The sequence below is a fragment of the Rhagoletis zephyria genome, unplaced genomic scaffold, assembly GCF_001687245.7.
Source record: "Rhagoletis zephyria isolate East Lansing unplaced genomic scaffold, Rhagoletis_zephyria_1.1 Rzeph_scaffold_00001, whole genome shotgun sequence".
Taxonomy (NCBI): domain Eukaryota; kingdom Metazoa; phylum Arthropoda; class Insecta; order Diptera; family Tephritidae; genus Rhagoletis; species Rhagoletis zephyria.
Window position 1 is genome coordinate 177,219 of NW_016157085.1, and position 27,702 is coordinate 204,920.

The 27,702-nt window shown below is 34.0% G+C and overlaps 6 protein-coding genes across 10 annotated transcripts in view; 4 read left to right on the plus strand and 2 right to left on the minus strand.

Moving 5' to 3' along the window:
• Positions 1 to 3,810: 3,810 nt before the first annotated feature.
• LOC108365145 (transmembrane protein 223) lies at positions 3,811 to 4,750 on the plus strand. Its single transcript, XM_017619446.1, has 2 exons — positions 3,811 to 4,345; positions 4,399 to 4,750. The coding sequence occupies exons 1-2, from the start codon at positions 3,898 to 3,900 to the stop codon at positions 4,692 to 4,694; spliced, it is 744 nt and encodes a 247-aa protein (XP_017474935.1). The 5' UTR covers positions 3,811 to 3,897; the 3' UTR covers positions 4,695 to 4,750.
• Nop10 (Nop10 ribonucleoprotein) lies at positions 4,709 to 5,174 on the minus strand. Its single transcript, XM_017622208.1, has 2 exons — positions 5,002 to 5,174; positions 4,709 to 4,942 (listed from the first exon to the last, which is right to left on the minus strand). The coding sequence occupies exons 1-2, from the start codon at positions 5,053 to 5,055 to the stop codon at positions 4,802 to 4,804; spliced, it is 195 nt and encodes a 64-aa protein (XP_017477697.1). The 5' UTR covers positions 5,056 to 5,174; the 3' UTR covers positions 4,709 to 4,801.
• Positions 5,175 to 6,444: 1,270 nt separating this feature from the next.
• Positions 6,445 to 10,084, plus strand: LOC108365928 (transmembrane protein 170A). Of its 2 annotated transcripts, XM_017621180.1 has the most exons (3): positions 6,445 to 6,802; positions 6,856 to 6,929; positions 7,482 to 10,084. In XM_017621180.1, exon 3 carries the CDS (start codon positions 8,032 to 8,034, stop codon positions 8,422 to 8,424), a length of 393 nt encoding a protein of 130 aa, XP_017476669.1. In that variant the 5' UTR covers positions 6,445 to 6,802; positions 6,856 to 6,929; positions 7,482 to 8,031; the 3' UTR covers positions 8,425 to 10,084. The 2 variants fall into 2 exon arrangements, with proteins under 2 accessions (XP_017476669.1, XP_017475992.1); XM_017620503.1 differs by having other exon boundaries at positions 6,445 to 6,929.
• Positions 10,085 to 10,115: 31 nt separating this feature from the next.
• Positions 10,116 to 11,429, minus strand: mms4 (Methyl methanesulfonate sensitivity 4). Its single transcript, XM_017618391.1, has one exon. It carries the CDS (start codon positions 11,257 to 11,259, stop codon positions 10,330 to 10,332), a length of 930 nt encoding a protein of 309 aa, XP_017473880.1. The 5' UTR covers positions 11,260 to 11,429; the 3' UTR covers positions 10,116 to 10,329.
• A 741-nt stretch (positions 11,430 to 12,170) lies between these two features.
• On the plus strand, positions 12,171 to 15,179 carry LOC108363582 (craniofacial development protein 1-like). The gene is made up of 3 exons (XM_017617336.1): positions 12,171 to 12,324; positions 12,380 to 13,284; positions 14,662 to 15,179. The coding sequence occupies exons 1-3, from the start codon at positions 12,310 to 12,312 to the stop codon at positions 14,750 to 14,752; spliced, it is 1,011 nt and encodes a 336-aa protein (XP_017472825.1). The 5' UTR covers positions 12,171 to 12,309; the 3' UTR covers positions 14,753 to 15,179.
• A 560-nt stretch (positions 15,180 to 15,739) lies between these two features.
• Ugt50B3 (UDP-glycosyltransferase family 50 member B3) overlaps positions 15,740 to 27,702 on the plus strand; it is a 43,153-nt gene continuing 31,190 nt past the window's right edge. Inside the window, exons 1-3 of one of the 4 annotated variants that reach the window (XM_017613174.1) lie at positions 15,740 to 15,809; positions 15,957 to 16,132; positions 16,289 to 16,750. The gene's annotated coding sequence lies outside the window, so the exon portion shown is untranslated. The remainder of the gene's footprint in view (positions 15,810 to 15,956; positions 16,133 to 16,288; positions 16,751 to 27,702) is intronic. The other 3 variants (XM_017613858.1, XM_017614552.1, XM_017615244.1) reach the window with 3 other exon arrangements.

The window sequence follows — 27,702 nt, forward strand, 5'->3', positions numbered from 1 at the left end:
TTCATGTTATACTCGCTTTATACCACGTTTATTTTTTTCGTATAGAAACCAGATTTAAGCCATTTGAAAAAAAATAAATAAAAATAAATTAGGACAATTTTTTTGCATAAATCAATGCAATTACCTCCAATGAATATTTTTTTGTTCATGATTATATACACTAACTAAAACACTACTGTAATACCTGGGCATGAATCACGTATGACGACAACCGTCTGGACGATATCGTGCTGAGATTTTCTTGTTTCATGAAAACCAAAAACTTTTCGATAGTTTGTGCGATATCGTCCACTCAATTCCTGCTTTACGTAACAGTAACACTAGCACGTAACAGCAAAACAAATGCATGAATCAGTGTTTTGACGACATGGTTTTGTCAGTATCGTTTGAACGACAATCATTTCAAAGTTACGTGGTTCATGCCCTGCTTTTTTATTTTATTGCTGAGTATTTTTACTGCATTACCGACATGCCTAGAATGGCGGTGACAAAAACTGGCAACATTTCCTGGTAATAAATGTTTCCAGTTACAGGATCTTCCGTAACGTGCAGAATAGACCTGTAAATTGTCAAGTTTCGTGTACTTACTTTGACATTTTGGGGCCGGTTGTTCAATGCCTGGTTATCACTACTTGCGGTTACACATCATTACACACCTCCGATTTGTGCTAATCAGACTTTGAACAACCGGGCCTTAGGTTTGAGATCAACTTGAGGTTAAGTTGAGAACTAAGGTATTTCTCAAATCTCCAACGTTGTTTCTCAACAATACCTCAAGTGGAGGATCATAGCGTTCTCAACAAAAAAGGCATTTTTCTTTGTATGAAAAAGGACTGTTTCTCAAGTTGAGAAAATGCTAGTTCGCCACTTGAACTCAAATGTAATTCTCCAATTGGTCTCAAACATATCATTGAAATACTGAAATTGAAATAGTAAAATACCTTATAACTTTTTGATTGAAACGACATACATGCATAGATGAATTTAAATATTAATTTTTCATTTTATAACTCATTTTGTATTATGCAGTTAATCAATATCGTATTACAATAATTCACATCACAGTATAGAGTCCGACAGAAATTTTGCCACTTGATTCACTTCGCGTTTTATTTTCTTTCAAGAATATTTGAGAATACTTTGAAGATTATTTACTTTTCGTTGGTAGTTTTCCCCTCTATATAGCTTTAGTTTTTCACTTGATAATTAAAAATTCGTATCTCTATCACTTTTTACGTATCTGCGCATCGGTTAGAGATGAGTTGGAGAATGATGTTGGATATCAACTTGAGAACTATGAATTTCTCCAAGGTTGGAGGAAAATTTTTTTGGTGTTTATTGGGATATTACATGTGATATTGGACAATTCGGTCATGTCTAGGTCATTTTGAAAAAAAGAGGAAAGACATAATCGCAAAGACATGAAATAGTGTTTTGTGTTGGATGTCGCAGAACGCCCGCTAACCCTATCATCCATTGTGACTGATTTATATTTTCGAATTCTTCATTTATCATATTTGCTTTGTATTCACTTCTTATTGTATTTGCTTTGCTATGTATAAATTTGAAGTTTGCCTTATGTATGTACATACATAAACACTTACATATGTACAATTGAAATTTGCTTATATACATATGCATGTACAATTTGCCGTTATCCTATTTTGGATGAATTTGAATTCATATACTTATGTACATATTTTCGCTGCTGTGAGTTTGCTCCGTCTTTGCCTTTTACTTGCCCAACATTCGTTGGTCAGCAACCGGAGTAACACACAGCAAAATAAACCGTTCCGTTCTTCGTACAAAAAAGTAAATCAAGAACTTTTATTTTTCATAGTAGCTGAATTCTGAACGCGTTAAATTTGTGAATAGCGGACCAACGACTACATTGGATATTCAAGTAAATAATATGAAATTCACGCCAAACAACACTAACGGCGGTTGCTGAGAAGTCTTTATAATTCTCTGGAGGCCTACTTTACACAACAATTTGACAACTAACGTTACCGAATATTTTGTAACGGGAAAATTTTATTACCAAAAAATGTTACCAGTTCCCGTCACCGCCATTCTAGGCGCGTTGATAATTCGTTTAAAATATTCAGCAATACAGCTACAGTATATACCGTAATAAAATATTTCGCAGTTTTTCACCAATTGGTCCCCGAGGAGTACTTTTTGGTTGGGTGCAGCGTTTTCGTTTTGCGTGCACAGCAACACTTACTGTGGGGAATTTCGCCTCATTATTAGAAAAAAGGTCTTTTCGAGGATAAGATATATGTAATTGTGTTATTTACGAACAAAATGTAGGTTAGGTATGGTATCAATGCTTAACCCTCTAGTAGGCTATTTTTTTTATGAGTTGAAAAATTCAGGAATGGGTGATTTTAGCACGAGAAATCCAAAAATGATGTCCATTTCGATCTGTGACAGTAACTTTTTCCTACAGGGGAGAAAAACCAAGACCGTCTGGAGACGGGCTCGCCGATATACTTTGACATATTTTCAGCTTTCTTTTACACAGTGTTGACCTACGAACCGGCAATCCCGTCTGCAGACGGTCAAAAATGCAAACTGGGGTTTTATATGTCGGCAACTTATATCAAAATACAGTGCTTTTAACTACGAAATCCACCTAATTTTTTATATCAAAAAATTTTTCCAAAGAAAAAATTTCTTTAATTACGAAATTACTAAATAGGAAGAAATAATTAATTTTAACCGTGCCTTCACAAACTGTAATTCAACTGCCGATTAAAATAAAACGGATTGACATAACGGATTCAAATTTATTTCGCCGTAAGGTACGGTTTTTGTCTAAAGATCGTGCCTTACGAATATAGAAACAAATTATTATAGGTGCACTAAAAAGGTGTTTAGTTAACGACCGTCTGGAGGCGGTTCAGCCTACTAGAGGGTTAATTAAGAATAATATCAATAGTTAAGTACATATTTAACTGTTGTGTTTCTATAAACTGGAAACTCACATCGTATTTTTTATTAAAAAACGTTATTTTTGTGAATTTATCAATTAAAACTGTAAATTTCAGAATATATTTAAGTCTTTGTTATAAAAAAAAAATGTTTGTTTAGTTATAGAGACTCCAGTGCCTGGCAGCGCATCCCCCCAGACAGCTCATTAAGCACACCCAAGTTTGAGCGGAACTCCTCAAAAATACTTAACATCAAAGTATAGAATGTCGCAAATATGAATCATACACACATACAATAGCAATTACTATGAATTGCTACCGTATAAATTCAGGACACAAATTTTCTTGGAGACAGCGTTGGTTATAGTGGTCATAAATTCAGCCAACACATTCAATGATCCATTACCCGGAGCTGCTCCAACATGATGAGTAGATTTTAGTAGGCCTTACATGCCACTGCCTCTGCCTACAAGCTGGATATCTGGTTTTTGGAAAATAAATAGAAATTATCTCTTTAAAACGACAAGAAATGTTTTTGTTTACAAAATTACCAGTGCAACTCTGCCATAGTACGGTTGTTGGTCCCTTTCATACCACAGTAATTTTGTATGCAAATTCATGTCCCTTCTCATTATCAACCCTGATCAGATTTTACCCCCGAGGAATACTTAAAAAGGTTTATTACTGTATATACTGTGAATACAGCTATGAAGAATTGTGGTAATTCTGGCATTGTATATTTTCCTTATGTTTATTTGCATAGGACACAAAATTTAGAAAAAAGTATCAAAAATGATACAATTTTGACAAAACGGCAACGCTGGTAGTATATAGGCAAATAAAACCCTGGCAGTGAATCAAAACAAATAAACAAAAACAGCTGTTCGCTAATTCTTTTTATACAAAAAAAAATGTTGAGGTTAACGCAGTTGCGTATTGTATACAGCAGATATTTTGCAGAATGAGTAATTTATTAAATATTACCGTTAATGGGATTAGCAATATATTTCGAAACAGCACTTTTCGCTTACTTCATCGGTTACCAACTGTTGTGCCGTCAGTAAAACAGGCATCCAGTCCACAGAAATTAACATTCTTCAATAGATCCATTAATGTTCTACTAAGAGCACCGGCGCGTAATCGTTGTACTCCAGCCTACGATGTCAACACGAACGTTACAAAGGATGTAATACTTTTTAAATATGAGAATCCCAAATACTACAATGTACTGAACATTTTTGCGCTTTGTCAATTTGTTTTTTGGACATACCTGTCGCATTTTGCATTTACAACGCTCAAAGATGCACCCGTAGAGGAAATACCTGGCGAGGAGCTAGCATGGTATCTACGTATTAACCTCGGAGAGAATAAATATAGAAATGGCATAACCATCGTTTGCTTTCTTATAGGCAAGTAGTTATATCTGATTTTGTTATAAGTGATTAAACATAAAATATTTCAGGCTATGGTATTCTTTGCGCCGCCTGGTTGTTCACATTGCGTTCCGTGCGTTACCTTATTCTTCGAAAAGGCGGAAAAGACCTTGCATTCGTAACTTATGGTCCTTTTAACAGAAATCGGATACTGACGGTGCCGTTGAAATTTGTTTCAGCTCAAGAGTCTCGCGAAATGGCACGCTCACAACTACCGATCAAGGTGAAAAACCGTGCACTTTATTATGTACTCGACATGCGAGGAGAATTTCGGAATCCACAACTATTTGATTACACAGCGGGTTTGAAGCGTCGTATTGATTAGAATAAATGTATTGCTAGTTTTATGGCTTAGTGAATAAAAATGTTTATTCAATTTCATTACGATATTTTCTTAGAAACAAACTTAAAGATTTAGCAGGTATTATGTAGTTAGTAAACTGGTTCAGGCTGCTGTGTAATAAGTAATCCAAAACGTTTTTTGATGGTCAAACGTTGCCGAGAGTACTTATCCTCTGGAGAGAAACGCGCCGGGTGAGCTGAAATTGTTGGTTGTCCATCCTCAGTGCGTTTCTACGATATAATAGGGCTTTTAGTTTAGCTAAAACAAGTCGGGAAAATACACTTTATACCTTCAATGTGTAGACGCGCTCGCCTTTTTCGTTTAAAGTGTACATTAAATACATTTTGTTTAAATTTTTGCAGTAAAACAATTGGACCTGAACTTAATTTACTCTTCACACGTGTTTTGGGTACGACAAAAACGAATGTCAGCTCAATGTAGAACGTCAAACTGACGGTGCTCTATTGTAAATGGTTAATGACACAGCAGAGAACGTATATTTATAAATATACGTTCTCTGGACACAGCTGAACAGCTGATCATAGGCTTTGTTTCTTTGCTTTTTTACCAGACATTGTCAGGAAGAAGAAGAATGGCATCATTGAGAAAATTACTCTCCCAGAGAGCGAAATAAAGTAAAGAAACGCAAAACTAGCAGAAACTAGCCATGAACGAAAGACACAAGATCACACCTTCCCGAAAGAAAGAAAAAAGTTATTTTCAAGCTGTTGAAAACTCGACGCCATCTTTGTTGTACGAAGTAAACAACGAAGAGAACAAAAAAAAAACGCGTAATTGTTGAACGCATGAATAATCATTTTTATTATGCAAATTCTTCTATAAATCATGTCGTTGTGTTAAATTATTCTTTACCTTATGTGTGCACACGTTGTCACAAGCGAAAATTAAGAAAATTGCAGTTAAAAGCCACCACCAAATTGTAAACAAGGAACAAAAGTAAACAAACGGCTAATGTCAAAGTCGCCCAACTTTTTCCCTAAATGCGATTATAACGGGCTACTAAGAAGAAGGCGTGATCTTGTATTTTTGGTTCATGGAAACTAGCTAGTAAACAGCTGATCGATGCATTTGACTATTGAACATATTTGGCGCGAATTTTTGTTTATCAATTTTCACAGCTGCTTAAAATGAAAACGTCAAGATCTAAAAACTCTGGTAATCGGGCAAAACAATTTGTATACAAATTTTCCAAAATGTAAAAATCTTTCCTTATTTCTCATCATCCACAATATCTGACAATACGTTACATGACGTTACGTTACTAGGTTGAGAAACAGCCTTTTGTGACGTACGTTCGTAATTTTGAAGTTTGCTATTTCTGTTTTGCTTCTTTCTTTATGTGTATTTTGTCGGTGGTTTTTTTCAGTGATTTTTAAGCGATTTTCAATAAATTTTTTTGTGCAAATGTAATTAAAATGAAGTGCCCGGTGATCGGTTGCGAATACACGTACAAAAATTATAACTTTGTTAGCACAAACATGCGCTACAAAATTGCTTGCATTTTTTCTTTATGCTTCATTCTCATATTCTTTGTTTACTTTTCAAAGAAAATAACATAACGTCGAACTTACAAACATCGGCCAGAAAATTACTTTTTTCTTTTGCTTCATCTTGTCAGATCTTGTGTAGTTGGATCAATGAGTACTATATCGATACTTTCGGTTCGATATCGTGGCCCTACTTCTAAGTACTGCTATCGGAACACCACTAATTTAGCCGAGAAGAAGAAGAGTTCACTGTTAATTGCCTTTGTTATGGACGAAGCGATTCTTGGTAGAAAAATAATAATTTCCGCAGAAAACTAAATTTTGCCACGGATGGTATTATAAATTATAGTGATAATTTGCATTGTGGTGATTCGACTGAATTTGAGAATACTGTAAGCATTAAATTGCGAAAAATGGTGTTGGAAAAATTGTAAGCAAAGCGGGTGGAGTACATTTTGTCAGCGGTAGTAGGGTGTAGGCGCTGTAATTTGGAAATCGATTGGTATTTTAATGAAAAATGCCTACTAAACGTGTAATTGAATAGTAAATAACTGAAACGAATTTAGTTAAAAGCGCGTACTGGTAAATATGTGTAATTATCGTATAAATGTCCTAAAACACTCAAATATATACAGGACGCAAAACAATTGGCTGCTGGAGAGCAGTTGCTGCAGAAAGCATTAAAAGAGGCGCTGGCTATGTTAAGAAGGTAAAATAGAATACATATAAAACCCGGAAAATTTATAAAACCGCTTATTCGTTAAAAATATCAAAAACAATATTTAAAACAAGCGGAGTTATTTTTGTTTTAATCAATAAATAAAGCTTCAAAATGAAAAATATGTGTACTAAAATATGTATATACATACTTACATATAGACATTATATTATGTATGTACATACATGGAAGCCGCATAAAAAATATGAAAGTTTGAAAGCATAAGGTCCAAATATTAAGATAAATAATATGATTTAACAAAAGCTAAGATATTTTTGATTAAACATGTAAGTTGCAACACCATCCAAATGGTTTCTAGACGAAGCATGTGGGTAATTAAGCAACAAAATAGAGAATCTATTTCCGTTGTATCTCAATGAGTTCTGTAATATTCCGTAATAATTTTGAGAAAAATAGTCTATGGAACTTATCTGTTCACTTCACAATTAAATGCTCTTTTATTTTTTCTTTTCTCAAATCTTTGATGTCTTCATTCCCCATAATTTCATAATTTATGGACTTTTTTTTTTGTTATATTTTTAGGTAGCATAATGCCATCGAAAATATTAAGCCACGCCAAAGCCTTCCATAAAATAAGTAAACGTTTGCTTACATCAGAATTACGCCAGCCAAATAAACACATACAAAATATTGATATACAGAAATTTTATAACAAATATGAAAAGTTATGATTATCAGCGCTGGAGCAATAAAATCCATGTATGAATACATATATCAATGAGCGCTTGCATTGCACTAGTTAAATGCGGCACCGCAGATAGACTTTATCAGACAGCTGCATACACACATGTACTCCCGCCAAAGTGTACGTCAACAAATAAGTTTTGTGATATTTTCGTCTATTATAAGTACGATTAAACCAGAGAAGATTAGAAATTGAAACGACAAATACAGCTATAAGAATCTACAAACAAGGGCTAAAAGTTATATGTAGTATTAATCAAGATGATAGCGTTTCGCCATTAGTATATCAATTAATTCTATTACATTACTGGTTGATCTGTAAACGGCAAAGAACACTTTATTCAACAATAACCTCACCACCGTCAACACATCTACCATACAGCTTGTAATGTTGTCCGACCTTGATGACACCGATGAGTTGGACACTATTGCCGATGTTATGGGCTTACGCTCACAGAACCGTCTCAATACATTTCGCGAAATGTGGTATCATATATTTTTGTGGGCGCTCTTCTCCTCCATTTTCATACACACATGCGCGGCGTTGGTTGCCTTTGTGACCCTGCGCAAACACAAATTCGGACGCTTTTTCTCCATACTGATACTGGTAATGGGATTTCTATCACCAGCAATGAGCGGCATCGTTAGTAGTGCCGTGATAGCATTCGTGCATCGGGCCTCTAGTTTGCCAATGTCGCCAATTTACGCGATGGTCTGGGGAGTGGGCCAAACAATAGTGTCAGCGTGTTTAGGGTTTACACGAATATTGGCCACGCTATAGAAAATGGGAACATGCTTGGGGGAGGAATGGCAAAGAGTGAGTGACAGACAGACGGACAGTTCCATATACATATGTATACAGACACACTCGTAAGGTCTTAGTGATAATCGCCTAGTGTTTTAAGTCTAATAATAACGAATGATAAGTAAATTAAAGGAAATACATATAAAAAATATATTAATTCCTTAATTGTGCAGTAAATTATAATCGTTTGCCCATTAGTGTATTTTGTAATTAAGGTTTCTAAACATGTTTGTCTTCATTATGTTAAATAAAATACTTCTAATTTAAAATTTTTGTATTCTATATTTATACCTTCAGTTAAGTATTTCCTGTGTTGACAATTGATAAAAACTATATATACAACATGTAAAACAGAATTAATAAATTATATACATACATACTTAAGTATTCAACCACACATGCATAGAGACATATATTCATTCAACTTTTTACATAAAACATAGCCAGTAAGCGTAAATTAGCCAAATGTCGTAAATAAAAGCATTCAAAAATATAACTAATTGAGATACATACATACATGCATATGTACGTAGTATGTATGTACTACAGCTTAAATTAAAAAACTTATAACTGGACTTTTGAAAGAGTTATAATCTAAAATTTCTACTCGACTACACACCACGCCCTGCTTAACCGCCAACGAACCTAATTTTAACAGTCTATAAAGTATGTACAAATTTTCAGCCAATTAGAGCAATATGCATGACAATTGATTTGTGCGCAAACTGTTGGAATGCTAATACAAAATTCGTGTAGTAGATTACTAAGTTTTTTCTTAAAATCAAAGGCAGGCCTACATATCAAATACATAGACACTGTCAAATAACGCTTTACCATTTGGAAAAGTATATACATATTTGGAAAGGGAAATAAAACTGCTGACGTCTTGAAACATTTCGCAAACACTTTTTGACTTAAACTCAAAAAACTCGAAACTAATTTTTTGTTTTACTTAACTGGAATTAATTCGAAACAATAATAAAAAAGTGTTCACTTGTTTCGTAAAAAAAAAATACCTTCAGGAGGTCGGAATGATTCATTTGAAGACCTAAGGTAGCATACATTTGTCGCTTAACATGGTGCATACAAAATACATTTATAATTTTGTCCACATCATAGATTCACACTCACATCGAAATCGATATTCAAATTATTTCATCATTCAATTTGGCCTAAAAAACCAGTCCAAGAAATTATGAGAAAAATGCAATCAAGATTTTTAGCTAAGATTTTAATACTCAATTAATATCTTCATAAGTATGTGTACGTAGACTTCATAAAACAGTTAGTTTATTTTCTATATTCTCAAGTAATCAAAAAATTTAAATAAAAAACATTTGTATTGCATATTATATTTTTACTCAATGCGATAAATCGCTTAGGGACGACAGAATTAAGAAAATTAATACGATTATTTCTAAATTGGTTGGCAGTCGGTCGAGGCCACATCGTTTTCAATGTACAATTTGTCAAATTACTTAAGCAAATATATACTAAAACAAATGATAGCAAAAATTAATATAGTAAATATTGTATAACAAAATTACGGAATATGCGAATATGTGATTTTAAATTATAATTAATAAATACTATTAGCAATTGTGTATAATCAAATAATATTCTAATTTACGGTATTTAATAATTATACTTATATATAATTAGTCCTAGGTATTACATTAAACATATAAAAATAAATGACCGAATGACTAATTACATACATACATGCATACATATATGAGAAGCCTAATGTTAATGTATGCCTAACCTTAAGAAACGCAAAGGAATAAACCAATTATAAATTATTAAAAATACCACAAATTCATTTTTAATTATTTCGCATTTTTTGTTAAGAGTAAGATGCAACTGAATATTGAAAATGTACTAAATAACAGCATTTGGATCTCTACTATTATACAAAAGATATAATTTCCCACTCAGCACATTTCCAATTCGCCTATCCGCTTGTAGAGGCTGTGGACCAGCGCGGTTGATTTTCAAATCAGCCATCGTATTCTTCTCTTCCGCTGCATCTCGTTCGTATGCGTCCAAAAGTCGTTTTGGGCATGGGTATTGGGCTATTATAGTCTCTGCTACTTCCAAGGTGACCAATGGTAGGCGGTTCAAATGCTGTTGCCACAAACGCCCAAAGCCGCTGGTTCCTACTACGCGCACACATTGTTTTTTGTCGTTTGCTAGGAATTTTTTGAAAGTCCCCAATGACTCGGATTTTTGTTGCTTGTATGGCGCTTCTGCGATGGCCTTGGTGAAACGTCGCAACGTTGCTGCTACTTCCTTTGCCATAGGTGGCACTTGTAAAGTAGCTACTTGGTGCAATACCTGCAAATCAATGAGTGCAGCCGTTTGACTATTCGAATCAGAACTTTTGTCGTCTCGTGCCAACACTGCTATTGTGGGTTTTGCGTCTGGAAAATGCGTGCGGAGATTCTGGACAATTTCCTTGACTGGTTTGCTCTTTCCCAGCTCTTGCGCTGTATGGAACTGCAATACTTGGTTCTCCACGTCCCATTGCGAGGTCAATTGTTGCTCTATATCATCGGTGGATAGTAATTCTCGTTGTCCTGATTGTCGTTCCCAAATGATGCACATTTTGGCCGGCAAGTCGCGGACTACATATTTTAGTTGAAGCTGTTCTATTTCTAATTGCAATTGGAGACCTAGTCCTGGAATGTTTGAATACAGAATCTCGCTATCTAAGACCAGACGCACATATTTCTGGCATTCACCAGGTTTTATGCGTTTTTGTTGATCACGTATTGCTTTTTTATGTAATTTGTCGGCTTTAGTGTCCATTTATTCAAAAATATTCACTTCTACAACTTTGACTTTCGTTTTTGAAATGGTTTTTAAATCACAGGAGGATGGATAAACATTAGGGCCACGACACAGTGTGGACCATGGCAAAGGTGCCAAAAAAAAACCGATTCTGACATCGATTTTTTTTTCATTTTTAACACGCCATCGATGTCTCCCTGCAAAAATCGTTGGACCATGTATTATATTTGTGGTATATTGGAGTACTAACAAAAGTGTTCCTCTGTCATGCTGTAGCGGACCAACTCGTGTCTCTGCGCCAGCTTATTGTTTGTTATCCGATCACTGCTGGTGTTTTAACGAAATGTCATTGAAGTTGAGCATTTGAAAGCACATTTGCATGTCTGGCTGTAGCTGAACGTGTAGAGATGCTCGCTGTTAGTTCTTAGCTCCCAGCATGTTCGGGTTCGAATGCCGTCAGAGGCAACATGTAATTTTTAATTTTTGTCTTGGTTTTTATTAATTTCGAAAAAGCATTTGAGAAGTGAAGAACAAAAGCGTGTACAAACGAAAAAATATAACAACAATGCCATTGTTAATATGTTGGAGTAGTTTTGTGCTACTCTGATGTAATGCAGGGATGGAGTATATGGTCCTGCCCTAGGACATCGCAATGTTAATTGGACCATATTGTTTATATGAATTGTGGTTAATTTTGGAGTACTCCCTGGTCCTTTGGGAGTACTCTTTACACGCATGCATGGAGTAGTCGCGATTTTTGCAGGGCTGTTACAAAGAACGTAAATCTATACATTAAATACATACATTTACGTTCTTTGTACATTTACGTTCTTTGGATTTACGTTCTTTGGTCTAATTTTTAAATTAAAACTAATTTGAGCTATACGGCAACACCAAGATCGAGTCAGCTGGCACAAAGCAGCTCTGTAACGAACAAGATGTAAAAGAGGAATATAAGAGGAAAAGTGATTTTGCAAAAGCCAGATGTCTGGGAAAATTTAATTTGCTGCCGTCGATATCAAAAAATAGTAGAAGTTCTTCAAGTATTAAACCAATATTCCAGACAAAATGAATCGACACGTGGTGAGTAAACTATGCTGCTACTTTCATGGTAGTTTTCTAATAGATTTGATTTTAGGAACTACATGATAGTGATGAAAGTGACAGCGATTTTTGTCCAGAGAAAGATGCCGGCAACGAAGTTTCTGAGGAGGCTTCTACTGAACCATCTAGTTGTAGTGAGGCAGAGGAGAGTTGTGAAAATAGTCCCCAACAACAGAAACGAAAAAAGAACCGTGGACACAGTAGAAAATCCCAGACGAAAAAATTAAAAGGTCGAAAGAGTACACGTGCACAAGACAAGAAGCGTACGAGTGACACCGACGAAGAGAGCTCGACTGCAGACGCAGAGCGCAGACGCAACACTCGTCAAACCGAACTTTCAAAGCGGTTATGTAGTTCTAAAGAAAAAGACACTTTGGAATCTGAAGAAGAAGATAAATCTAGGTCTGATGCACTCTGGGCAGATTTTCTCAGCGATGTAAAGCCGGAACAAACTGAAAAAGTAACAAAATCCCAAACGAATACTAGTAGTAATGATGCTACCTCTAATGGTAGACCAGAGACAGCTGCAAAAAATGGACGCAAAAGGCCAAAGGATGAAGATAAAAGTGAAGAAAAATCTACCTCACAAGAAAAGCCACCAGTTGCAAAAAAACAAGAAAAGCATGCGGTGACAGAAGTTTTAGATTTTGCAGGAGAAGAGGTGCATGTAGAAAAAGTGGTAAATTCTGATAGTGTAAAGGAGAATAAAGAGACAGTGGTACGGGCAGGAACTTCGACATTGCGCGCCGATTTTCCAACAGGTTTAAAACGACCGATGGCTGGTGGCAGTGGCAGCGGCGGTTTGGGCTCGTTACTCAATCAAATTGGAAAAAAGAAGAAAATATCCGTGCTGGAAAAATCGCAATTGGACTGGAAAAGTTTCAAACAAGACGAAGGCATTGAGGAAGAGTTGCAAACATTTAACAAAGGCAAAGAAGGGTGAGTGCTGTTAGAAACTATAAAAGCATTGCGAGTTATCTTAACATATAAACCAAGCCAAAAATCATTCAAATACTATTTAGCTTGATGCATACAGTTGTCTATAATAACGGGTGATTTTTTTGAGGTTAGGATTTTCATGCATTAGTATTTGACAGATCACGTGGGATTTCAGACATGGTGTCAAAGAGAAAGATGCTCAGTATGCTTTGACATTTCATCATGAATAGACTTACTAACGAGCAACGCTTGCAAATCATTGAATTTTATTACCAAAATCAGTGTTCGGTTCGAAATGTGTTTCGCAAACCCAATTGCTGCGAACGGCGACGAATCGACATTTCACGGTCTTCAGCAACACTCTCAGAAACAGACGCAATATTCTCTTCTGTACGCACTGTACGCATTCGTGTGGTTGGTTTAATGTCCAATAAAGTAAACTGAGTGCGAAACTTGGTCACAATCGCATTAATTGTTTGCTCACTTGGTCGATTATGTAGACCATAAATCGGACGTAAAGCGAACCGAACACTGATTTTGGTAATAAAATTCAATGATTTGCAAGCGTTGCTCGTTAGTAAGTCTATTCATGATGAAATGTCAAAGCATACTGAGCATCTTTCTCTTTGACACCATGTCTGAAATCCCACGTGATCTGTCAAATACTAATGCATGAAAATCCTAACCTCAAAAAAATCACCCGTTATAATAGGAATGCGATATTCTGACCAGTTTTGGCTATTTGTATTTTGTTTATTTAATTTTTATAAACGTCCAGCTCGTTACGTACAACACCGTATAAATTCACATTTCAAGCTTTGTACAAAAATTATAAAAATTCTGCGAGTTTTCACTATGATTTCAAACTTTTTTATCAGAATCTTAAGAAAAAAAAATCCCGTTGATTTTTGAGACTTCTTTGAGTTGAAGGTGCTTTACGTTTTTCCTATACAAAGTATTAAATATTCGACAATTTTCTTTTATATGGAGAGCACTGGCAGCAAAAAAAAAAAATGCCAAAAAGCAACGGGATTTTTTCGCAACTTGAAAATTCCCCTTCATTAGATAAGAATTAAATAGGCTACAAAACTGCGTACCCAAATTTTTTCTAAAGATTCTGATTAAAACGTTAGAAATTTGGGTGAAAATTTGCAGAATTTTCTAAATTTTGTAAAAAGATTGAAATCTAAATATATTCGATGTTTATTGTATACCCAGCTTGACTTTTATAAAAAAAAAACTGTTATAGTTAACTTAACTGATCAAAATATAGCACTCCTATTGTTTTTTTTGACCACTGTATGTATAGTAAATGTATGTACTATTAAAAAAAAAAATTGCATCTATGCATCACGCAAATTTGTTTTAAATTTTCAGCTTCTTGGAGCGACAAGACTTCCTGCAACGTACTGATCTACGCCAATTTGAGATTGAAAAGAACCTACGTCAGTCAAGGCGCAACAATTAAATCCTACCGTAGAATTACACGACAAAATACATGCATCCATAATTATAATATAACCAATAATTGACACATTTTACTAATTAAATACATAAGTATCTGACTCTAAATTCAAACCATCTATATATTATATAGTACATAAAACATGCTTGCTGATGTTCAGATTAACTTGTTGATAACCGCCTATTGTATTCCGTATAAGAAATTACAATATAAATACATAATACATACATATGTATATGTATGGTATATTCAATAAATGTCTACTTTACGCATAGAAAATAGCAAAGAAAACAATCGCTTGATATTTCATTTTGGATAGTTGCTAGCCACCGTTTGCAAGAAATCGTGTGACGGCATGTGCATTTTTTTTAAATATTCATGTGAAATTAAAGATAATCTATATAAAATAAATAAATAAATGTGTCTAAAATAAACGAACATTTAATCGCAATTATCTTGTTTTTTTTTCGAAATATGACGTGCTGACTTTTCAAATGCTTTAATTTATGGGGAAAAACGCCGGTGTCAATTGGGACCAAATCGACAAATGAGCGTCTTAATAAGCAGAAAAAGCATTGTTCTAAGATCAGTTAAAAAATTTCAATCTGAAAACATAGTTAAGGGAATTTTGAAAGTCGAAAAAAAGATTTTGGAGTTTGTATCTTAAGTCTTTCGTGATTTCTTGTTTATTGCCCTTTAAATTTGCTCTTAGCTGAAGCGAAGAGCGTGTTGTAACTAATACTGTAAAACACGTGTAAAGTGTGCAAAATCCACACTTAACGCAGAATATAGGAGAAAAATTGAGCACTCATTCACTTCGCTTTTACGAGTTGTAAAACAGTCTGCTTTTTTTTGTGTGTGTGTCAACTTCGCTTGCGTTCGTCGTAAGCTTGGCTCAAAATTCAAAACCACGCTAATTGTTGTCTGTTGACTGCTGTTTGGCAAAAACTTCGTAGACTTTATCAGTGGACGTTCAGTTAGTTTTCAACTGTTGGCGCGTTTGTGACGTCTTACCACTGCCCGCTGCTGTGGTGCTGCGCAAGAAATAAAGGAAGAATTTGTAAATAAGGCTGAAAGCAACATTTGCTATTTGATTTCCTTAGTGATTATAGTGGTTTTATTTTCGATATTTGCTTCGAATACGAATAATATCTATAATTTTGTGAGCTTATTGATTTTTTTTTTTTTTTTATTTTGCTTACCACAGAGCACTTTCTGTTGATAACAAGTGAAGCGTGAAAAACTGACAACAGTTCCGGTGGATTTCCCTTTCATTGATGATGGCTCATGTTAAAAAGCAAATAAACAGAAGTAAAGAAATTGTAAGAAACGCTTGATCAACAATACCCGTAAAAACGAAGCTTGCATTGCTAAGTTGCTAAGGTGCTTAAAGTATTTTTTTTTGTACATTTTGTATGTGTTTTTCAAATTAAAATATGCATACAAGTTTTAAATACCTAACTAATTTAATTATGTATTTGGCATTTATTGCACAAATTTTTAAATAATATATTTTTTAATTTCATTGTGCAACATCAGTAGTGAAAGTGAGTTAAGGCAACTGCAAATAAAACACCAAAAAAATATATACAATTACTCATACATAATATATCTGTATGTACATACATATGTGAACATAGTAGAGCGCCAAAAAGTACGAAATATAAAAATTGTAATAAAAAAAAAAGTAATAAAGTAGTCAGTGACCGCTTCGAAAGCCTTCAATGTAAAGTGAAGCTGTGTTGCAACTTGTTTTTTTGTTTGTTGCTTTGTGTTGCAAGTGAATAGCGCGCCCCGCCGCGCCGATTTATCGTTGTGATAGTCTACCGTTAAAGGAAAAACCAGAGTTTAACTTCCGACAACGCCGACAGCACGAACAGGTCAGAGCAAAGCACGCGACAGAAGTAGAAAGGAAGGATATATGAAACTTGTTTAAGTTGGTGGCAGCGGTGAGCGTGAAAGTGAAGTTAACAGTCACAGCAAGGAAGGCGTTAAAAAAAGGTAGGCGAAATAGAATAAAATAAAATTAATCGATAAAGGAAATAAAAAAAAAAAAAATAAATTAAATAACATACAAAGAGTAATAAAAAAAACTAAATTTAAAACAAATAAAAGTAAACTAAAAACAATAAAATTAATTAAACGAAAAAGTCTAATATAAATAAGATAAACAAATAAAAATTTAATGAACATTATTATAAGCAAAATAAAGTAAATAAAATTAATCTTCGCAAAGCAAAAAAAAAAAAAAATAAAAAAAAAACTAAGACCAAATTATAAAACATGGAAAAAATAAAGGAAATTAAAAGCTGAAATAAAATTAAACAAGGAAATTAAAAGCAAACAAAAATAAAATAAAGCAAAAAACTAAAACAGAAAGTAAGCAAAACAATACAAATAAAAGGAAGCAAAATTATAAAAAAAATAAAAAAATATGTAAAATGAAATTTTATATAAAATAAAGGAAAATAATTTAAGTTCAGAAACATATGAAAATAAAAACTACATATGTAAAAATATAATAAAACAAATTGAAATAAAATAATATAAAGCAAAATTAAAAAAATTAAATACACAAAAAACTTCAAAATTTAATAAAACAACACAAAATAAAATAATTTAAAATTAGAAAAATAAATAAAAGTAAATTTAATTGAAATTAATTTATTTTATTTAGATGAAATTAAATTATTATTTTCTTGGTGGCAGGTGTTTAAAATGTCTAACGCACCATGAATCAAAGCTGTCATCAAAACAGTGATATATCCGAAGGCTAAAACACTTCACCCGGTTTAGAACGCTCGCCTATCGAGGAACCACTTTTCGCCTTACTTCAGGGCGGTAAGCCATATTTTCCATTTACTAAATTGCCATGGATGCAGATGCATCCAGATCCTGATTTTCATTTTCTTAGGGCCACTTGCACCATATATGGTAAACGCTAACTGGAGGTAAAAATATCCTTCAGTTAAGCACATCGACTGTTTTATCGATCACATGTTTTATGCTGGGTGCCGATAACGTCGATAAAGATGTTTAACTGGGAGTTTGAATTAACCAGACGTGGTGCAAATGACCCTTAAGGCCGGTTGTTCAATGTCTGGTTATGACTAATTGCCAGTTAAGCATCATTATCGACGTTTTCGACATCATGCATATAACATGTGATCGACGACTGCTTTCGTTGTATTTAACCGGAGCTTCCACCTCCGATTAGTGCTAATCAGACATTGATCAACCGGCCCTTAGTCGCTTAGAGCGTCAACAACGAATAAGAAGCTGTTCTATCTGTAAAGCGTCTTCCTATATAACGGCTCCGTAGAGAATCTGGTAAAGAGAGTGCCATCATAGCTTGCATTCAAAGAATCTGAACTGTGGATGGAGCCTTGTGTTACACTCGTAGCTACTGGTATACATCTGCGACCTTCAGTACTTCCTAATGTATGACAGCTCTCGGTTTTTTTAAATAGCTTCATACCATGTTTGTAAGATAAAGCGGAATTTCTTTCACTTAAAGTCGCAAGTAGTAAAACCCGTTCAAAGTCGTGGTATGCTCTTGGTACTGCAGCGACGCTGCTTACAACGGATTCAACAACTCCAATGGTTAACTTACCTGGCACACAGCCAACTGCCTGGGCATTAATTCTCCAGAATTATTGGTTGATTTTGCGAGGTGGGCCGTTGCAAAGAGCATCGAGTTCATGAAAATTCGGCTTCTCAGCCGAATGTTTCCCAGTTTTTTCCTGACAACTTTGAAGCCAAGACCCAAGGTATGGTTACTGATGCCATTTCATAGCACATCCCATTTTCGTTTTTATACTCGCTGAGATGTCAGTCTTCAAGTTGTTTTTCGGCGTTTGGCAGCTCCTCTTTATCTGCAGTTGGCTCTTAATTCGACGATTTCTATAGCTCTCCGTCTTTCCTGTCTTGCCGGTTGCATAGGCTTGTCGCAATCCCATACGATACGTTAGCTTCTGCGCATAAGCGCAATTTGGCGGTTAGTGCTGTCTTTAAGTAGATGACCAAGTTCACCACTTTTATCATTACATATCCCTTGGTCTCTACTAGGTGGTCCTTTAAATTCCCACGCATCTTGGCTGAGACTGAAACATCTGAAACAGTGTTTGTTGTTTACCCGCAAACTTATTACGCAATACTCCCAAACAATTTTGATGCGAATCAGCAAGGTTATGGTTTCTACACCCTTCTGGGATGGCGTATCTCCCAGTGTTTTACCGTTAAGTTGATCATGATTTCCCCCGGTTCAGTGATGATATGTAGTTGTTGTTGTAACGGCACTACTAAGCCCCGTCTGGATTGATGTCTTTGGCCTATGATTAGTTGAGCTCGACGACAACGATTGTTGAACAAACTGATGCAGGCGGGGCGTAGTTAAAACAACAACAATACTGATGATCTGTGATGACAGCTGCTTCCTGCAAGGTCGACTTAAGTTCCTTGCAGCATACGGATTCCATTCATTTGGCTATTAATGCTTTTGCTTTCTTCGATTTTTCATGGCCTTTCTGGTCGGTTTGATTGGCTGGGAATGTCTGCTTTGCTAGATTCTTGATTAGAGTTCCGCGGGACATTCGCTCCGGAGGGCTGGTTGTGGAACGTTTCGATTAAATTAAGTTTAATAACGTGAAATTAAAAAAATATAATAATAATGCAAAAACCAAGGCGAATTAATATAAGGTGATAGCAGGAGTACAAAAACAAAAATTTACATGTATTTTTTTGTATAAACTGTCAAAATCTGTAAGAGTGTGTGTAGAAATTCAAACAAAATTTTTCAATTTGATATCAGAAGCCATACACAAAATCAGCTGAGCTAGTAACACCACCTTATATAAATTCGCCTTGGCAAAAACCTTAAAAAGAAACAAATGAAATTAGATCAGCGACCGAAAATGTCAAAAATTGTTTTTTTTTTCAATTTTTATTTTTTCGTCAAGAGTAATTTTTAAATTTAAAAATTTATTTTTTTTCCGTCTAATTTAATCATTATTTTGTGGTGTTCAATCAAAATCAATCGTGTGTTGGAATCTTATTTTTTTCATTACTTTTTACCGTTAAGGGCTGTTTCCAGCTCTCAAGAAAAACAAAAAATTCATTTAAAATGACGCACAAGAATTGAAGAGAAATTTTCTCCTATCGAAATTTCTAAAATCGGTTTGCCGCTCTCAAGAAAATAAATATTCGAATATTTATTTCTTCAGCAAAAGCAAAGTGCCTCTTCAAGCAACAGAAATACTGAAAAATATTTCTTGCGGTTTTTATTGAGAGCTGGATTTCACGTTTTAAAATGGAAATTGCGTATTTATGATCGATTTAAATCTTTTATCATCAAAAAAGTAAAAATTAGCCCGAAAATAACGATTATACTCGTAATATGATCGAAAAGATAAAAATCAAGAATAATGATAAAAAATAAAAACTTAATCGAAAAAATAAAAATCATAAAATAACGGTTTTCTTAATTTAACCGGGAAAATAGAAATACAAAATGCATCAAATTTAAATTACCTTCAAACTGGCAAATTTTATTCGTTTCTTTGCTGCTACCTATAGAGCGACCGAACATCGATTTTTAGAGCCGAACCGAACTTCGGCCAATTTTGTACAACTTTTAAATAAAAAAAAAATAAATACAAATTTTCAGCCAAAGTTCGGTTTTTTTTTGGCCGAAGCCGAACCGAACTTTCGTTGCCGAACATGATCAGAGTCGAAACCGAAGCCGAAATTCTCTACTGCTATCCATATAATACTATACAAAGGGAATTTTATGTATTTAGTTTTTGTTTTTTTAATTCGATATTGCTTAACGATTGTCACGTTATTATGCCAAAACCAAAATGATTGTTCGATAGTTGGCCGCACGCAATTAGGTTAACTACAGTTGCAATGCAGGCCTAACAAACACATACTACATAATTTCATACATACAACCAGCCATTTGTGTGCCCTCACATATGCAACTGAACACATTAAAATCAAGTTTGTCTGTCCGTTTGTTGACTAAAATCGCAGTTTGCTTGCGCACAACTTCCAGCGAATTCATTTCAATTACTTAATTACCTGTATTAAGTAGTAGAAAATATATGTTGGTAGATATGCTTATGGATGTATGTATGTATATATGTATGTATGTGCTGACCAAAGACACAAAATGAAACATGCAAAAGAAAATATCCAAACAAGATTTTAATTTTCAAAATCGACACAGAAGTTGCATGTGACCCACTAAGCTGGTGCTTGCTGCTTGCGGCTTATCGCTACTCGCTGTGCGTTATTGAATGGCGTTTGGTCGTCAGCACCCAAATTGGCACTCTTGACTCTAGCTGTAAGAAGTTGGAAGTACAGCTTTTCAACACATTTTTCTTTAATAACCTCTGTATGTTGTATCAGTCACGAGTTCGGTGGCAAGGTGTCTTGTGACATACGCTGACTCGTGGACAGGGTTGCCACTTTGGTAAATTGTTACCAAAATTGGTAGAAAAAATTTGGGTTGGTAAAAAGGTAAATTTTTTCTCATTTTGGTAGATTTTTGATGAAATTTCCGTTCCCGATTTATTTTTCGTAGTTATCTTTAAATATAAAATTAAATAAATAATTAATAAAATTTCTTTGCATACTTTTTATATAATTACATACGTATAAAAGTAAATCGATATAAGGCGAACATATCGCGCTCCATTCAAAACTAATTTTACTGGAATCCCGAGGAGCTTTTGATTGCCTAAATATTTTAAATGATTATTTAAATATAAAGAAAAAATTTACAGGTATGTAATTACGCACCATGATTGTTCGCAACAAGAATTAAATCAACGCCATTTTCTATCAATGGAAAAAAATTAAAAAAATCAATGAGAATTTTAAGCAGCACATTTTTGGCTATACTCAAATAGTATTTGCTTTAAAACTCCATACCTCAAATTGTTCTAAAAATTCTGAGTGAAAAATTCGAAATTTAGACGAAAATTTTTGGAATTTTTCTATATGTTGTATATAGTTTGAATCCTCGATTTTTATGGATTTAGTTAAAGCAACAAAACATTTTTACTCGAAAAATATTGCGAATATTAAAAAAAATTACTTTTTTGAGTCACTGTATTTGTCTATAATAACTCGAGTTGAAGTTTTTCAAATAATAAAGTTTCATTGTTGCCTTTAGTTTCATCACTTCCGCTTTTGGTTGAAGGAAACAGAGAATATGCCAATAATACGACCCAAATACCGTATAACTAGTTAAATAAAAAGTTCTTAAAAACAATTTTAATTCCTATTGAAATAACTAAAAATAAAAAATAAAAAACTAAAGTTTTAATTAAAGTAAGTAAAACAATAATAAAACTATAGTTTTTATTTAAATAATTATAAAAAAGTTATTGGTAGATATTTCCCACATTTGGTAGATTTTTTTCAAGTCGATGGTAAATATTTTTTTTCGTCAGTGGCAACCCTGCTCGTGGAGGCAACTACTGTGCGAGAATATGGGCGGAAAAGTCTAGGAAAAGAGCATAAAAGTGTAGTCGAAATAAAATAACTAAAAATAACTAATCATTCAATACCCACAAATAGACGGTTAAAAATAAGAATATATATATTTTTTTATGGGAATGCTGCAATAAAATGTTATATTTTTTCCACGCTTTTAGTTTTTCTTGAGTCTTGTTGGGCACCATATTTTTGCTTCGAAATGCTTTTAAAAATTTAAAGTACACGAGATTATATCTAAAAATATAAAAAAGTTCAATAAAATCAGAATACAACCTGTATATATGCTTGCAGTGCAACATAGTCTGGCTAAACAAAAGACTTAAGGAGCGAACTTGTTCTGGCAACTTCAACGGCAGTAGTGCTGCTTACTAGTTACTAGGCTAGTATACAGCAAGGAAGAATTTTTAATGCAGAACTGAAAGTTGTGAGCACAAGGCCGCATTCTGAATGTAGCAAGCAAGTGAGTGGAATTAAATGTAAAAAAAAGAGAAAAATGAGTTGTAGGGATGGAGCAAAAGAAACTTTGTTCCAAGACTTTTATTCTTTGAAGCAACGAAAAGGCAACAATTGTAAAAGAAGACAAAACAAAATGTTTAAGCTTTTATATAATTTCTCATTTAACAGTTTTTAGCAGCTATATTTCTACTAACCTCACCAAAGCAATATTCCATCTTGATACAAAACAGCTGATTGCCACAAAGAAGCTCGAAATTATTTTACAGAAATTATTATTATAACTACATAAATACATATGTATGTATGTATGTACATACTCGTATTTGCGGAAAAAAGCACTTCATTTAGTTTAATTTAAGTTTGAATTTTGGCAAAAGCGATTTCGGCGCATCTCATTGTCATCGTTGTCATCATCTCTTGGCTTGGCTAATTGTGGTCAAGGTCAGATGAACTGTCACTTTTATTGTACCGCTTTGTGCGTAAACTTTACAGAGCTCAGTTAAATGTGTATAAAGCCCAATTAAATGAAATAACGGTATTCAAACGCTTTGGTATGATATCAGCACGCGATTTTGTTAGATAAGCCAATGTATGTAATACTATTAGGGAGGTTTGAAGAGTGAATAATAATAATAATAAGAATAATAATAATAATAGATTGGCGCTTACATGTTAGTGTTTGGCCGGGCTGCTCCTATGATTTGTGGCGTGCGCCTTGATGTTGTCACACAAAGAATGGCGATAGTATTTTTATGAGAAGCTATTTTTCACGGCAGAAATATACTTGGAGGTTTGCCATTGCCTGCCGAAGGACGACCGCTATTAGAAAAAACCTTATTTTTGAATTTTTTTTTTATTTTTTGATGTTGGGTTGAACCACTACACCCCATCGCCCACCAGAATTTGGGTTATACATAAGTATAAATATGATTTAAATTATGAAGGTGTAGTTTATTATTAAATACTGAAAAATTTGAGTATATCCAGTTGGCATTCACGCGAGAATTAATAATGAATGAATCAAGTGTTATATATAATGCCACGAAAATTTTTGAGGTGTAAAGTGATAAGAAAGTGAATTACTTATTTAGTTTGTTTAGTGTTAAGTATTTTGGAGATATTTTCCTAGCATAAAACACACCTTATATCCATTAATAGCAATATGAAGTCCCAAACGTAGTGTGACGATATAACTGAGTTTAACTGGACTACTAAAGAAGAACCAAAATTATATTCAGTTGATGACTTGGATCCATGTCCTCGCGCTTAATATGAAAGTTAGATTTAGGAAACAAAAATCGATATATCCAAATATTTTAATTGAAAATCACCTTACCTAACGAGTGCAGTAAATGTTTTTAAAATCAAAGGAATAAATTGACTGGAAAACTCTCCATACCCAAGTCTAAGGGTACGTGCACACAGAAAGCGGAGCCGAGCCGAGCGAAGCCATTCCAAGCTGAGTGAAGCTTTCAAATGGCTGTAGCTATATGAAAGTGTTCATACAGCAAGCTTTTTCATTAGTGTTTTGGAGCTGAAAACAAAGCAGTGTTTGATTTTGAATTTCCTATTAAATTTTTGTGTTTCATAACGCTTCTGCAAACAAGATATCAGAATATCTAAATGAAAACGAATTTTACAACAAATATTTTGAGTAAAATTGAGTAAATATTTTTGCCGGTTTTTATTGACGGTAAGTTTTGTGATATCTTTGCAGCAGAGTTCATGAGAAAAGCACACTTCGCTTCATTCAGTGCTTCGCTTTGTTCAACCTTGCTTCGCTCGGCGCCGCTCTGCTTTCTGTGTGAACGCACCCTTACTTAACATTGGCGAAACGAAAACTAGTTTCTCGATTTCAAATAGTTATGATATATAAGTACGGTGACTATATTAATGGGCGCCGAACACGGGACAAAACAATAATTTTGCATATTTATCCAAAAAAAAAAACCTACAATCTTAAGTCTTCTTCATCTTTCAGCATCCTTATAGTAAAATCACAAATTTCTAGGATGTTTTTCTCAAGATTTTTACCGCGCAAAATTTGTTTAAAAAGATTTGTTACATTTAGTATAATAAAGTGCAATTTTGAAGTCGGTAAGACTTACCATAAATTTTTGGCAATTTTTTTTTTTTGTAGATGGTGTTACAAATTTGTTACATACAAACTATGTTCGACAAGTTTTTAAAAGAGAAGCAAATGGGCAGCACTTTCCACTTGCACTTTATTATACTAAATTTTTATGAAATTACAAATCTGCAAATCAATTTTCTTTTTAAGATTCTAACTAAAAAGTTTGAAATTTTGGTGAAATATTGCAGAACTAATTTTTATAGTTTTTTGCACAAAGTCTGAAATTTGGATTTATATGGCTTTTGTTAGGAAAAGAGCTTTACTTTCATAAAAAAAATAATAAACATTAAATACACTAAAGACAAATAGTCAAACCTTGCTAAAATGTTGAGTCCTAATTAATATTTTGGTCACTGTAGGTATCCCTCGATTTCAATCACAGTCATTCGGGTTAGCAAATAATTAGGAGATTCCCTTAAAGTCGTAAAGTCTTAAACCGTGTAAAGCTCGTAAGTTTACGAGGCTTTTATGGGAACGCCCCTTTTGTGAAAAGGTGTAAATAGGTGCGTAAAGTGCCTGTTTGACAGATCAACCAGGATTTTGTGGAGCAATTTCTGTTTCATCGGCAATTATAAAATTTGTTAAATTTAAAGACTTTCGTCCCTGAAATAACATCAGCAATGAAAGAGATGTATAACGATAGCCTTCTGTTACTCAGTGTCATTAAGTTAATTAGTTAGTTTATTACAAAGTTTGACATTTTAGAGTAAAATGTAAACAAAAACAATTTTGATTAAAAAAAAAATTCACAAAAAAAAACCACGAACAAAACCCGCAAATAATGCTCATACTGAGCGCAGACAGGTCCTTCCAAACCTGGTCTTTCCATCGTATTCGTAGGCGTTATGCTTTCGGTATTCACTTATATGCTATCAATAAGTTTATATAAAGCCTCGTCTATTTAATCAATAACATAATCCATATTTTATATTGAATTACATTAAAAAAAAGCCAATAAAAGTTTTAAAAATACGAAAACATTGTTAACAAATAGTAAGTATGCAAGTAACTAAAAATAATTATTTTTTTATGAGCCTAGTTATTACCACACCAACAGCTTTTATCGCAACAAATTTCGTTTGCCTGTTTGTGTATTTGTCATTTATTTGTTGTTGGATATTAGCAGCGTCAAACAAGGAATGCATAAAACATTTTTGAATATGCAATTGTGTGCTTGTTATTTTTGTTATTGCTAGCATTTAAAGTGTACACACATATGTACCTATGTACGTACGTACTTGTAATTTTCAAACTTTAAATAAATAATTGATTGCAGGCACTTTCGGTGGTTGATGTTGTTGTAGTAATAACTCATCTCCATGCTTGTCGCCTGTTGGGCTATGTAATTGTTACTGATACTGTTGCTCTTGCTGCTGTTGTTGTTGTTGCTGAGTATGTTGTTTTGCATTTGCGTACGACTATTCAAATATGTCAAAGTTTTGTTGTCAATTTCATTCATTTTCTTGTTTCGCGCAAATATTTTTTTATACGCACATACATACATACACATGTATATACCTATGTAGGTGTGTATGCGTGTGCGTTGCCCCATTCGCTTCGTTTTTAGCAGCTCTTCTTCTTACTTGCGCGCGGCATTTTATGCAATTTACATTACCTTTTTTGCATTTCATTGCCTGTGTTGGCATTTGTTTAACTTATTATAGATGTTGTTGCTTTTATGGCACTCATGGCTTCAAATAATTTGGTTATTGTATTCATTTTTTGTATCGTTTTGCTTTCTTTTCATTGTTATTGTTGGGTTTTTTGTATCTACATACAAAAGCCACCTGGATCGCATGGCAATTGTTAAACGTTTTTGATAAATTGATTAGATTTCATGTGACATGCCATTGAAATCCGTTACCTGCAAAAAAGGTTTTGTTCAAATTGGCTAAATCATATAAAAATTTTTGCGCACAAACATTCGCTTATTCGTCACATTTTGGTGGCAAACAAATTGTTTTGAAAAATGTGAAATACGAAGCCTGCATTATGGATAAAAAAATATTTATATGGAAACTCGCAACTTCACCTTCTCTACATAAATTACGGCAACCAAAGTAGTTTGAGATCACCAAACGCTATTGAGATTACTATAAAAGTGAGTATAAAAAATCTCCATATCTTCAGAGAGATAAACAGATATAAATAAAGTACGTACTGCGACCAGTAGGCCTATTGTGCCCTCAGCTCATCACAACACCTCAGCTAGATCTATATCTGTGGACATTTGACAGAACAACTGAAGTCTATCGTTTGGTATTTTCCTTTCTGAGCGCCTCCTTTATAGTATTGGGGCTTCTTGAAGATAAGGGCTTAGGTCATATCGGTGTTGAGGCAGCAGCCAATCTGGCTAACTGATCCGTTTCCTCATTTCCTTCGACTTCCATGTGCGCTGGTACCCATAACAATTGGAAAGCATTATTCTCAAGTCAGGGAATTCAGCTTCACTACACACTCGAGGACCACTGAGGATTCCTGTGAGTTTTAGATTAATGGGAGCTCAATAGTATCTTCTTCTTTTCTTCTACTCATTTCTCTTCTTTATCTTTTGACGTAGAATACGTCTTACCTTAAGGTATGGGGGCTATGTTCAAATGTTGTAGTTGTAATTTTTAGAGCTTCACAAAAATGCTTATTGCACGAGAACTAATAAAGCGATTTCAAAGAAAAGTGTGGCGTTTCAAAGACAAAATTCCAAGCCTGTCGACAGATTCATTTTTGTAAATAACCAATTCGGTTTCTGTCGTAAAAACAACGGTAAACATTGCCTTATTTTGGGGTCAATTTTGAGCCTTTAAATTGCTCTAGCAACTTATTGTTGGCATATATAACTTTCATTTTCGGGATATAGGTT